We start from the raw sequence: 12,878 nt of genomic DNA, 5'->3' as shown, positions 1-12,878 counted from the left end.
TGAAATAGGTTTTTACTCTAGGTACTGGCACCAGAGTTCTAGCATCAAACTTGCAGAGGCCAGAAGAAATGAGGCACAAATATCAACACAAATAATCGGGAATGTGGGTATAAGATATATGTCCCCTATTTGTTTATGGGTGTTTGTTACTTCTGTCATTGTTTTTCTTGTAAGAAGATATTTGAGGAAATGATGCTTTCATTTTGGCTTATAAATATGTGAAGCCTTGCAGAATCAGTGAACATTGCACTGCTCTGATCTTAGGTCAGACCTTCTCTCAGACATACTGAAACACATGTTCAAGGGGTGAAGCAGTCCCCCCCCCCAATCTGAAGTCCTTATTGTAAATTGCTTAGAAATTTATTGTAACCAAGCAGGATATACATTTTGTTAAATAAATAAAAATGTCAGGCCACTTCAAAGGCCTGTAGATGGAAAAGCAGTGTATATTTTAAAATGATTTCCATGCAGTTGAGCTAGAAATGTGACTCAATTTAAGTGACATGCATTGCTTAAAAATGTTCTAGACACTTTAAACTACATTTTTATGCCAGTTTAATGATATCTCTGATTTTGTTGTTGTTCACCAGAATGTTATGGAACAGTTCAATCCAGGGCTGCGGAATTTAATAAACCTGGGGAAAAACTATGAAAAAGCTGTTAATGGTAAGCCTCCTGACTTTTAAATCAATGCACTAATTTAACATAATATCCGGTGTTTTAATTCTACAGTATTAAAGTCTAATGAATGTCTCACAACAAAGTCCTCTCCAAAAGTTATTAGCCCTTACACAGATTACTTGCAAGAAAGCAAGATCAAGGCTATAATCCTGTGTAGTCTTAAAAGAGCTCAAACCCACTAATTTCAAAGGGGCTAAGCACACCATTTACTGTTTTTGGGTTGTTGTAAATCAAAACTTCCTGCCTAGTTTATCCCAATTATTTAGGTAAGAGAAAAACATTCTGATTTTGTTTTTCACTGTCTGTCCTGACCCTTCATCTCATTTCCCTAAGTATCTGTCATGAACCTGGGATTGGATCAAGCAGATGGAAGCCTGAAGGGGACTTGCACACATGACCAGAAGCACATCCACAAGATGAGCACATGGTGTTAGTGGCCCTTCAGCCTCAGGATGCCATATTGCTATCCTCTGACTCAGAGGACCTCGTCACAGAAGCCCTGATACAATCAGCATTTTCCTCCACTTTGTCAGAGTAGAAGACTTGCTGGAACAGGCTGAGTGAAGGCATCTTTCAGGAAAGGTGGAACTTGCAATTGGGACAGAATGGTGCTCATATAGGAGGTTCAGTCTAAGGCTGACTTTTACTGAAACAACTTCAGAGAACTGTTTTCTTATAGCATTTATTCTGAGTCATCCACAAGGCCTTGTCTCTGCTAAGATCAGCACTTTCATCATAACAGTATCTCAGGTCATAGCTTAAGTTGGAACAGTTCCCTGGCTGATGAATTTCTAACCCAGGAATTTCTAACCCATGGGTCTGACAGAAAATCAGACTGAAGTGAGCCTTTGACTGATGGTGACTGGGAATTAACATTATTTCACCCAAGGATTTCTCCTTCCCAGTTTTCCTCCCAAAGTATGTAATGGTGGTGATAACACATTTAAAGTGAAGATCAGATTAGGCAAGAACAATCAAGGAAAGAAAGTCTAAATCTTCCACAATTTTCCATTTTGTTTTATGGTATGAAAAATATTATAGCATTGATCCTAATAACCTTGCGTTCCATAGGAGTTTAGGTCAGAAGGACCTTGTTTCTGTGACTCTTATTTAGAATGGCGATCTTGTACATGTTTTAAAGAGCTCTTAAAGATAATAATCTTCTGAGTACTTTTTCTGACTAAGTATTGCACAATATTTATCTGCATGTGAATTGTTTTTGTTTTAAACTGAGTCCGGTTGAGATTTGGGGATTAAGCTTTGCAGTCCTTGCAGGTACTTCTTCATCTGCACTACCTTTTTTTACCATAACCTTTGCCCTGACATATTAGCCTATAGTGCCACAATAGCATCCTGCCATGCTGATAAACAACTTTAGGATGCTGTAGAAGCTAAATCAGGTTTGTAAGTAAACGCTCAATGACTCACCTGTGATAACTTTCTCTAGGTGACTAGGCCTGAAAGCTTTGCAAAACCTAGTTCCTTAGTATTTTTTTATTTAAAATAAATAATATAAGTATGTGCAGGCAGCTACTTAAATACTTGATGGATTATTAAAGTATGCCCTTATTTACAAGCCTGGATAAACCCATTCTCAAGAGTGGTTTGCTGGTGCAGCAAGTGTTGGGATGTATCAGTGCTGATTTTAGTGAAACTAAATATGAAATATTTTTGGAAGATGAAATGGTGCATTGGAGATTTTATCAGAAGGTCTTAGACTCATACCACAACTAACACAAACTACACTTCAGTAGGACTGGTGCTAGAGTGATAACTTTGATTAAGCCATTCACTTCCCTTTGACTTGCCTCAGTACCATATTTCCGCTTCATTTATGCAAATCAATTTGGCACCATCTCAAGGGGATGTTCCTCCTTAGAGATGATTTCCTTGTTTGGTGTATCTGTGACCTTGGATCACATTTCTTTTCCCATGGTTACAATCCAGAGTGTTGAGAAGACTTGTCAGAAGTAATACATGTGGCTTTCTTCCAGTAAGCCTGTGGAACATATTTTTCTGCTAAAACTGCTTTTTGGAAACTAATAAATTAAAACATGATGGAAACAGAGGAGAGAACCCTGTTTGTCTGAGAAATGTCCATTTATATTCCATTAGCTTCAAATTGTTGTGTTTGTTTTTTAAATGAAAGCTATGCTCTTTAAAAATGACAAAACTATACTGAGAGACATCTTTAAAATCTTTTCAGTAAACATGGTATGGACCATTTTTGTGCTGTCCTTTAATGGGTTGCTTAGTATGAGATGCCCTCTGTAAGTTTAGCATAGTCATCCATACTTTAACTGGTTTGTGTGTAGCACTAAGTCTGCATAGCTCTAAGCCAAATAATGGCTTCATGTGCATTAGCAAACGTGGGTTCATGGAGTGAGGGGACATGGGTGGCGCTGTGGTCTAAACCTCAGGATTGTATCTAACTAAACTTTACTCAGAATAGATCCAATGCATTGCATCCAGCTAAGTTTTACTCAGAGATGACCCATTGAAATTAATGAAACTAAGATAGTCATGCCCATTCATTTCAATGGGTTTACTTGTGAGTAGGACTAGCATTGGATACAACCCACTGTGTACAATTTTCTCAGTACACATTACAGCTGACTAAGTGAAACCACTGTTTGCTCTGCTACCCACCCACTGTTCATCATTTGAGATGAGTAATACTTTTCCATGTGCCACCTTTCCTTGTGCTTTCTTTCAGCATAAAGGAAAACCCAACATTTCACCATGAGACCATGAGCATACCTTGGATTTCCATGACATTACTACAATCTGAGGGCCGATATTTGGTCACATGAACCAGACACTAGCTTCTTGCTTACTTGTTCAGACTTTGAAGGTGTATCCCCTCAAAGCACTGCAAAATCTACATGCCCCCAAGCAAGCTAATTAGAAGGCATCTAAGATATGCATACGTTCCTAGATATGGTGACTCAGAAGTAAGTTCCACTGTGATCAGTGGAACTTATAGGTAATCATACATACAGCCTTAAGCTTTTTAGAACATACTGATTTTTTTCCATTTTGCCTGGGTCATAGGCTATTTTCTATACTGGTTTCCTTAAAGCAAAATTGAATTTAGATTTTCTGACTCAATAGTAGTGGCAAGCATTTGATCCTCTCACTGAGGCTGGTTTGCTGAACCTGTAAACAGAGTTCAAAGCTATTGTGTTGGTATAGACTGGATCTCGTCTGGATTGTTTCAGTGCATATCAGTGACTTCATGACAAACATTGTTCAGAAACATATTACCATGAAATAAGAGACATGAAAATGACAGTGGTGGCTTTTCTTGACTTGGTACAAAGCTACTTATATTCTAAGGTGGTTGTTAATAAAACAAGGAGTGACATTACCAATGGCACTTAAGAGCTGTAGTAATTACAGGTTTGTAGGCTTAATCTTGTTGCCTTTTATAATAATCTTCCTTCTAAAGCTTGCTACATTGCTTGTCTCTGATTTGTTCTTTTTCTCCTCCCCCAATGCCACTTTGCTTGAACTTATACTGTGCAGCACCTTAAAGTGATTCCCTCTTAAAATTGTCTGAAATAACTTATCCAAGCTCATTAACAAAATATATACACCGTATTTTTCGCCCCATAAGACGCACCGGCCCTTAAGACGCACCTAGATTTTTGGGGGGGAAATAAAGGAAAAACATTTTATTTCCCCCCCAGGTGCGCTGCGCTACACCAGGAGCTTGGGGCGTGCGGAGCTCAGCGCGCCCCAAGCTTCTGCGTGCCGGCAAGGTCTCCGCTAGCGTGGGAGAGCCGGGCGCCTCTCCCAGGTCTAGCGGACCCCTGTGCTAATCCAGAAGCTTGGGGCAAGCTGAGGTCAGCGCGCCCCAAGCTTCTGCGTGCCGGCAAGCAGTCCACTAGCCCTGGGAGAGCCGCGGGGCTCTCCCAGGGCTAGCGGATCACTGCGCTATACCAGGAGCTTGGGGCGTGCTGAGCTCAGCGCGCCCCAAGCTTCTAGGTGCGCGAAAGCAGTCCGCTGCCGCCCTAAGCCTCGCGCACCCGGCAGGAGGTCCCACCGGGTGCGCCAGGCTTGGGGCGGCAGCGGACTGCTTGCGCGCGCCTAGAAGCTTGGGGCGTGCTGAGCTCAGCGCGCCCCAAGCTTCTAGGTGCGCGAAAGCAGTCCGCTGCCGCCCCAAGCCTCGCGCACCCGGTGGGACCTCCTGCCGGGTGCGCGAGGCTTGCAGACACTCACCCGAAGCAGGGGGAGCCCTCCCGAGGGCTCCCCGTGCTTCGGGCGACAGGCTGCCGCCCCAAGCCTCGCGCACCCGGTGGGACCTCCTGCCGGGCGCGCGAGGCTTGCAGGCATTCGCCCCATAAGACGCACCCCGATTTCCTCTTCATTTTTGGAGGGGAAAAAGTGCGTCTTATGGGGCGAAAAATACGGTAATCATCTTAATGAACCAGTTAACATTTGTAACATTTCCTTCTTTGCATTCCCTTCATTACAAAGATCACTGGTGTAGAACAAGCACCAGTTTATATAATAGTATTTGTTATGCAACCAGTACTTTCATGATTTAAAAGGAGAAACTCTCCTAGTTCAGAAACTTCCTGTTCTCATAGAACCAGGCAGGGAGAGGAAGGCAAATTCATTTTTTACTTCCATAACAATGTGGTCCACCAAATTAGTTCATCTTTCCTAAATGAAACAATAGCATACAACAGGTATCATGGGCTTGATTATTCTCTGCTAATGATTTTCATGTTATTTATATATCTATAATTTGAATAACAAGGCCTGTTCTGCCGGATGGGTCACAGAAGCAACATTCATGCTAGAGAGCAGCCAGCAGTCAGAAGGCGATTACACATGTTAAAGTAGCTTTATATATATGAAAATCTGGTTTCCCAGATCTTCAGAGCACTTGGAACAGATACATGTATCATGAGCATGAAGAGCAACTGCAAGATGTAGCAAGTTACTTTGCAAGGAACAAAATAGGTAGTTGCCTCATGTTACTTTTTCAAGATAAGGGTGATCCAAGGCACATGCATTTGAAGATGTATGAACTCTGTCTTTGGAAAAGTAATACATACTTGTGTTTTTTATTGTTTTTATGTATTTAGCTGCTTCATATATGTTTTTGTAAATCACTTTGTGATGGGAGGTGATTCATAAGTGAAATTATTTATTTAGTTATTTTCTTACATTTATGTCCCACTTTCCTTCTGCCACTGAACTCTAGACAGTGTAGCCTCTGGCCGCGCTGCACCCTCCATTTGGTGTGGGCCTTGCCTGTCAGGCCAATCGGGGGCAGTGGCAGGGGGGCTCTGCCCTGCCTGCCCCTGACATATTTGAGGTGCAGCCAGGTGCAGGCCGCCCTCTTTGCTCACCCCTGTTCAGTTCTTACACATAACTGAAGATATTTTACTATTCAAAGGCTTCCTCCGACTTCTGAAGCAGCTATGTGAGTTTATTGACAACAAGCTTCCTATTATATAAAAAGTGAAAGACTCTTTAGCCTCATAATTGATTTATTTGTAATTGTTATAGTATAGCTGCAACTTGAAACACAGATTCCTCATGCTTGGGGAAAGAGTTTTTAAGTTTTTTGCCTTGCATGCCTTTAATTTGTATGAGTGCAGCTGACCAGCCGTCCAGAATATAAAGCTGTAATTGTGCAAGTTAAATGTGTGCAAGTTGTGAGTTGACTGTATACACTTTGTACCACTGTTATTAACACTCTCTTTCCCCTCCTTGGGGCGGCAGAGAATGAGACCGTAAGACACAGAATCATAGAATTAGAGAGTTGGAAGGCATCCTGAGGGTCATCTGGTCCAACATATATAGCTGATCAATAAATTGCTCATTTAGATTACAACTCATAATATATTTGCTTTACTCCTTTTGTCTTTTTAGGTATGATTCTTGCTGGAAGAGCCTACTATGATGGTGTTGCTAAGATAGGAGACATTGCAGTTGCATCACCTGTTTCTAAAGAATTGGGTAAGTATACTAGATTATTCAGATGCATATTCTTCTTGATACACAGAACTAATGTGGGAGCTTATAAGTTTTTTTGGGGGGGCAAACCTAGGTTCTCAGTTGATTATTGAGCCTATGAGAGTATTTGTGAATGCCTTTACATTCCATATATGGTTCTCCTTCTACATTCTGTGAGGGCTGGATTGAATGGTGCTCCCTTCCCACCATCCTGGGCCATCCAGCCCCATTAGGTGGAGGGGAATGGGAGCACACCTATCTGCCCTGGCTGCCTAGTGCATATGCCCTGCCTAAGATTCCCACATTTTTTTTCTTGGGAACCAGCCCCACTGTTTTGGCATATGTGCGTTGATTTTTACACACATTTTTAAGTGTCCCATTTAGACGTGCAGGGGTGTCTAAGAGTTGGGGAAGACGTGTTGAGTGGGTGAGAAGAGCAGTCATCTCCATGTGAGATCCATGTCCAGATCTCGGAAATTGTCTAATCCCTCCCTCAGCTAAGTAATTCAAACAATGAATTCTCTAATGTACTTTAAGACTGAAATGTGTGCTTCTTGTCAGTTAGACCAAATAGTGCTGCAGTATTGGGTACATCCTGTATTTTCTTTCTTGTGAAGTTTGAAATGAATCATGCAACTTGTTGGCAGAAAAATTAGCAGAAAAACAACATTTGCTTTTCATCATGCCTTTCCTGCCATCTTTTCTATTGATTGTTCTTTAAATGGGATAATTCAAGATCATGTTCTTCATATTCTTTCTTCCCCTGGTCGACCAACTAATCTGTTCAAAATTCCTTGCACAGAATAAATTTGAGGAGGAGAGATTTGCCTAATGTAAAAGAGAAAAACAACAGCTCATGTAGAATACAGAGAGCTGTTGAAAAGGGGATTGCAGCTGTATAGTCTATGGATTTTTTCTAATTTACAAAAGAAACCAGGGCTTAGGGACTCCTCATATTCTCTTCCCATCCTTTGATTATCAAAGGTGAGTTCAAGAATATATTGATATCATCTTCAACTGGCTAGATTAAAGTTTGCTCCTGAATAATGCTGACTCCTTTGCAATTGCTTATCTTTTTTGGTTTCCTTCTGAAAGCCATCATTGTGTGATTTGACATTCTGAATTCAGTCAAAGGGAGTGGCAGAACAGCAAACAGTAAAAGGCAAATAATTCATAATGTAGTCACCTTATTTGCTTTACAAGTTAATTTAGCAAGACCTGGATAAATATGACTATAGGGAAAAAACCCAGGTACTTGAATACACTTATGTGTCTGAGATGTATCAAGCTTTCTAAGTTACAAGAATAACAATGCAATGAATGACAACTATTTATTATCAATATACATGGGGTTTTGCATAACCACATAAGCAGGAAAAGGAACCTGCAGTCTAAATTTGACAACTGGCAAAGCAACAAAAGTAGATGAAGGGTTGACAAGGGAAGGAGGAGAATAACTAAAGTTATTTCTCTTCTGTTCTTTCCACAAAGACTTTGTTTGTGGGCATAGAAATCTTGCTTCCATGGCATACTGTGGGACCAGAAGATTCAGACAAATGATTACGTGAGATGTGTAATGTCTAGCTAGCTACCTATATTACCTATATTTTTGTTGGTGATTGTACTTCTTTTGTAGGTAATAAGTACAAAAAAAGGTCTTCAGTATGAATATTGAACAGCTTTTAACTGAATCTCATGAGGCCCATCGCTGGGCATGTGTACTGTGAAACAAATGGCACTGTGTTCAGTGGGATATGCTCCTAAGTAAGTGTGCACAGGACTGTAACCTTACATTAAATTTGCACATGCCTTCAACATGCTAAGGTCCTGCCACTTTAAAAATGCATACTGTCCCCAATAAAGATGAACAGAAGAAATTTCCGTATTTTTGAGTAACATAGTTGTGGAGGTGGGTGGGATAATGGTGTGGTATATCTGTCCATGTTGCGAAAAGGTTATTTTGCTTATGCACTTGTATTTTGGAAAAGGAGGGGAACCATGCATATGAAATCCTGTAAACTATAGCATGTTAAGCACGAGTCATTTACAATTTTAATGTGCCACTTGAAGAGCAGTTAATAATACTAGCATGGCTGAGTATTGTTCATGCCTTCTGCCCTTGCATGGCTGATAATTTATTTACTTCTATAAGTGGTTGGGGGAGCAAGGTGGAATGAGACCTTGGCAGGAGGGAAGGACTGTAATTCTTCATCCCCTCTGTTTTCTACCTGAGTTGCAGGGTATTGGGGGAGACACACGCATCAGCAATGGAAGGAAAGCTCTCATTGATGTCAACGGGAATTTTCTCCTATTAAAAATAGCAGATATGTGACTCTCTATTTAGAATAGGACTGTCACAGGGCTAAAGAATTAAAGCCCACCCCCCTCACTCATACCATATTCCTGATCCAGTTTCCACTCCAACTATTTATAAAGGAAGAGGGTTGAACGGCTACACAAGGGCTACACAAGGGCTATATATATTTTTGCACGCCACCCCAGTCTCCCAAGTGGTGCAATATTCCAAAGGTTTCAGGTGCTTACCCAGAGTTTGATTTCCTTGGAATGAGGAACAGTGGAGATGACCGGTGTCTTTAGGATATATTGTTTATTTGCACATATATACCACCTGAGACTACGATGGGGCCGGGGCTCACAGCATTAGCACTCAAGAAGATCTTGATTCTCTCACAGCCACAGCCTTGGGTTCAAACAAAAATCTAGCATGTCTCTCCCTTTCAGGCTTCTGCCGGTTCCTAGGCCAGCTCTCTCTCTCACCCAACTCTGGCTTTTTCCTTCTCACTACCAGCCAGGTGAAGGAGGAGGGTCCACATCATTGCCCTCTGGCATACAGAGAAGGTTCTTTTCTTATTCTCAGGGCTGTTACCAAGAAGCTGTTGGCTATTCCAACAACTGAATCCTACATTAGATTTTAACCCTTGCTGGATTGAGGAATTAGAAGGGACTCAGGCATACAGCCTAACACCCCGCCCCGCCCTCCCAAAAAGCTCACAACACTATAAATTATCCTTCATCTAAGTTTGGCTCTCATCCACACCAGTCTCCACTACTTTCCTAAAAATATACAACTTATATTTTGGATGCTCATGTATGATTTTCTAACTGAGAACTTAAACTATCCCATAGGAGATCCTGTGCACCATTTTTATGTTAGTTGAAAATATGGTTTTGGACTACCTCCAGTTTCATCTCAAATAAAGTGCTTACTGTAGAAATACAAAAGGTCAGAGAACTCTGGACAAAGCACTGTAATATTTTTAGGCATGTGTAAGTAAGCCCTTGAAACACCAGTGATGCAGTAATCAAAATTCAGCACTTCCAAAGCAAGGAATAGATTCAATATTTAAAGTAGAGATGCTTGAAGAATTTGCCCTCTGCAAATTCCTGTAGAAAATGACCTGATCCAAACCTCTCAAATGACCATAGCTGTCCAACAGATTTTCCACTTTTATGAGTGTTGTGCTGCAATTTAAAAGTGTAAAAATACATATTGTGATATATGTTTTGAGGTTGTTGTTTTTTAATCACTGCTTAATGTGGAAACAATGGAATTATGGGTAAAACATATGACAGCGACACAAACCAGAAATAGAAAGGTTCTTCCATCTCTATTTTAAAACAGTCTTGAAAGGGATGGAGTGCTCTATTCCTCTGCACACAGCATAGAAATTTGGTTCTCAGTCGTTGCTCTGCCAGCACCCAGCATATAATTTCTTTTCTTTTCTTTTGCAGGCTACTAATTTTGGGGGCTGTATTAGCCTTATTTTTTATCTCTAAACTAAGTCACTGCCAGATATGCTGCAATAAGGGAGACTTTTCTATGTAAATGACGGATATGATAATTTCTCAGAAATGAATATTTGCACTTCCGCCTACCCAAAATAAACTGTCCTAGTCAAACCAGTAGCAATCAACCCTGCTTTGCCCTAACAGTCACGAGCCCCTCATTTTTGTTTTCCCCTCTCTTTTTTGGAAAGGTTAATCAAAGGAAGCAAAAAAAAGCAGCACGGGATTGGAAGACAAAATTGTGCAGTGCATAGTTTTCTGTATTCTCCTACTTAGGCAGCAATCTTATACCCACTTCCTTGGTAGAACGCCACATTAAATCCAGAAGGGTTTCCTTCTGAGTTGATAAGGTTGTTCTGTTCACCTTGCAAGCTGCTATGGATTCTGGTCTAATTAAAGGCCCTATGTGGGAATATTTTAAAGATATTCCCTATATATTTAAAAAGGGAAAAGATGTGAAATGTGTACAGTGCAACTAAGAAATGCAAGGCTTAATTGTAAGAATGAAGCAAAGTTTAGTTGTAAACGAACATAAGAGGTTTGATTTAAATCAATGATCGAAACCTGCCTTTTTTCTTGCTGAATTAAAGGACTTATTTAAACCAGGTATGAGGAACCTCAGGCCAGGGGGCTGAATGTGGCCCTGCAGGTATCTCTTACTGGCCCTGCTCCCTGAGTGCTTTTGTCTGGATAGGGAGGGGTATGGGTGGGTAGAATCTTCTGACTTTTGCATGGATGGAATGTAGCCTACTCTGCGAAGTTGAGTCACACCTGATGCTGTACTTGCTTTTGCCTCTTGCCCGTACCACTTCTGGCATGCGGCCCCTGGAAGATTTTCTATGAGGCATAGCGGCCCTTGGACTGAAAAAGTTCCACACCCCTGAATTAAACCCTGACTTGAAGAGTCAGGATAAATTTCTACTTGATTCATAGTACATGTTTTCTTTCTGACCAGGCTGAACTCCTCCCTTGAGATCCCTAGAAATGGAAAAAAACATTCTCTGCTAATTATATGGAAGCTGTGTCATGTGCACACTGTCCGCTTAGGAATCTCAGAATTTGTTACAAATGGGATCAAAGGTCAATTGTCGTGTACTGAAAACCTTAAAAACGAAGGAAAAACTTGGACCTGACCGTATGGGAAACTAAATTGATTGTTTGTCATTTAAACGCTGATCCAAATGGAAACTTCTTTTATGTGATTAGCTCAGTAGATGGTGGTAGCTTGAAATGAAAGGTCAAAAGATTGAAGTGAATGTTACATTTGCTATGGAGTGCTGCTTGGTACTGGATGATTCAGAGCTGAAACTGCACTGCAATTTACTTGCAGTCATATAGCAAATCTCTAGTCTGCCATTTGTGTCCTATGGCTTGTCTATACATCTGACCATAGCCAATGCTTAGTCTACCAGTGGTGCATTAAAGGCTGAATCAACTAATGGTTCAGTTTAGACTTGGAGTCCTGGGGACTTGTGCCAGGAGGGACATGCCACAGTTAAATAGGAATTGTATACTGTACTACCAAACAGGTGTGGCAGCATTTTCCACACTCAAATGAGTATGGGACATGAGTGAGGAGGCAAACTCAGTTTTTGATGATGTTTTTGGTAATAAGCCTATGAATAGGCAAGGCCTAGGTTTTTCTGAGAAGAATGGAATTAAAGTCTCTGACTGCTGCACCCCAAGTTTATCTCAGTAAAGCTGCAAAGATGGAAGAAAGGGTGAGGTATGGGAAGTTGGATGTAGGAGTTGCTTTGTGGAGGCAGGGGATATAAAAAAAATGGAGAAGACATAAGATGCCAGGTTGGTATACCCAGTGGGCAAGTGAAGTACCTAATTTTTTTAGAAGTGGAGAGCACTTAGTAAAGGTTGAGAATTACTGAATTATAAGATGACAGCACATAATTACTTACCTTCAAACAAAAAGCATACTACTAGTTTGTACTGGATTTAGTCAAGCATTCATAGAATGTTGATGTGTAGGATAGGCCTGAAAAGAAAATGGGTATCCCAGAAAGGGAAGCATTAAATAAACTCAGTTACAAAATAGGAAGCTAAACTTAAGACAGAGTATTAGTGAAAAGGGAGAATGGAATGTATTTTGTATGGAACTATGGTTTCTGAACTGAATATTAGCATTTTTTCAAATAGAGAAAATAACTGAGGGCGTGACCAGTTTATTTGAGCAAGCAACACCCTGCTTTAGTCTATTGCATGCGTACAATGAAGCTTACCTAAGGGGTGGACTTTGGTTATCTTCCTTATCTTACTATATTCACCACTTAATATTTATTTATTTAAAAGCATTTATAAACCACTTAATATTTCAAAAACCATTAAGCAGTGGTGAATATGGTAGCCAACAATAGCACAAGATGTATTTTAATGTAACACAACAGATTAATATTTCAAGC

The 12,878-nt window shown here is 40.6% G+C and overlaps 1 protein-coding gene across 3 annotated transcripts in view; it reads left to right on the top strand.

The window, feature by feature from the left end:
• Positions 1–12,878, top strand: part of BAIAP2L1 (BAR/IMD domain containing adaptor protein 2 like 1) — a 68,614-nt gene that overhangs the window by 18,659 nt on the left and 37,077 nt on the right. For 2 of the 3 annotated variants that reach the window (XM_083474363.1, XM_083474362.1), the window contains exons 2-3: positions 591–666; positions 6,574–6,660. In XM_083474363.1, coding sequence (XP_083330489.1) covers positions 591–666; positions 6,574–6,660 — 163 coding nt within the window. The remainder of the gene's footprint in view (positions 1–590; positions 667–6,573; positions 6,661–12,878) is intronic. The other variant, XM_083474364.1, reaches the window with a different exon arrangement.

Source organism: Podarcis liolepis, assembly GCF_965112155.1.
Source record: "Podarcis liolepis genome assembly, chromosome: 14".
Classification (NCBI taxonomy): Eukaryota; Metazoa; Chordata; class Lepidosauria; order Squamata; family Lacertidae; genus Podarcis; species Podarcis liolepis.
Note: the sequence above shows the minus strand (reverse complement) of the source record. Positions and strands in the feature narration are given on the sequence as shown.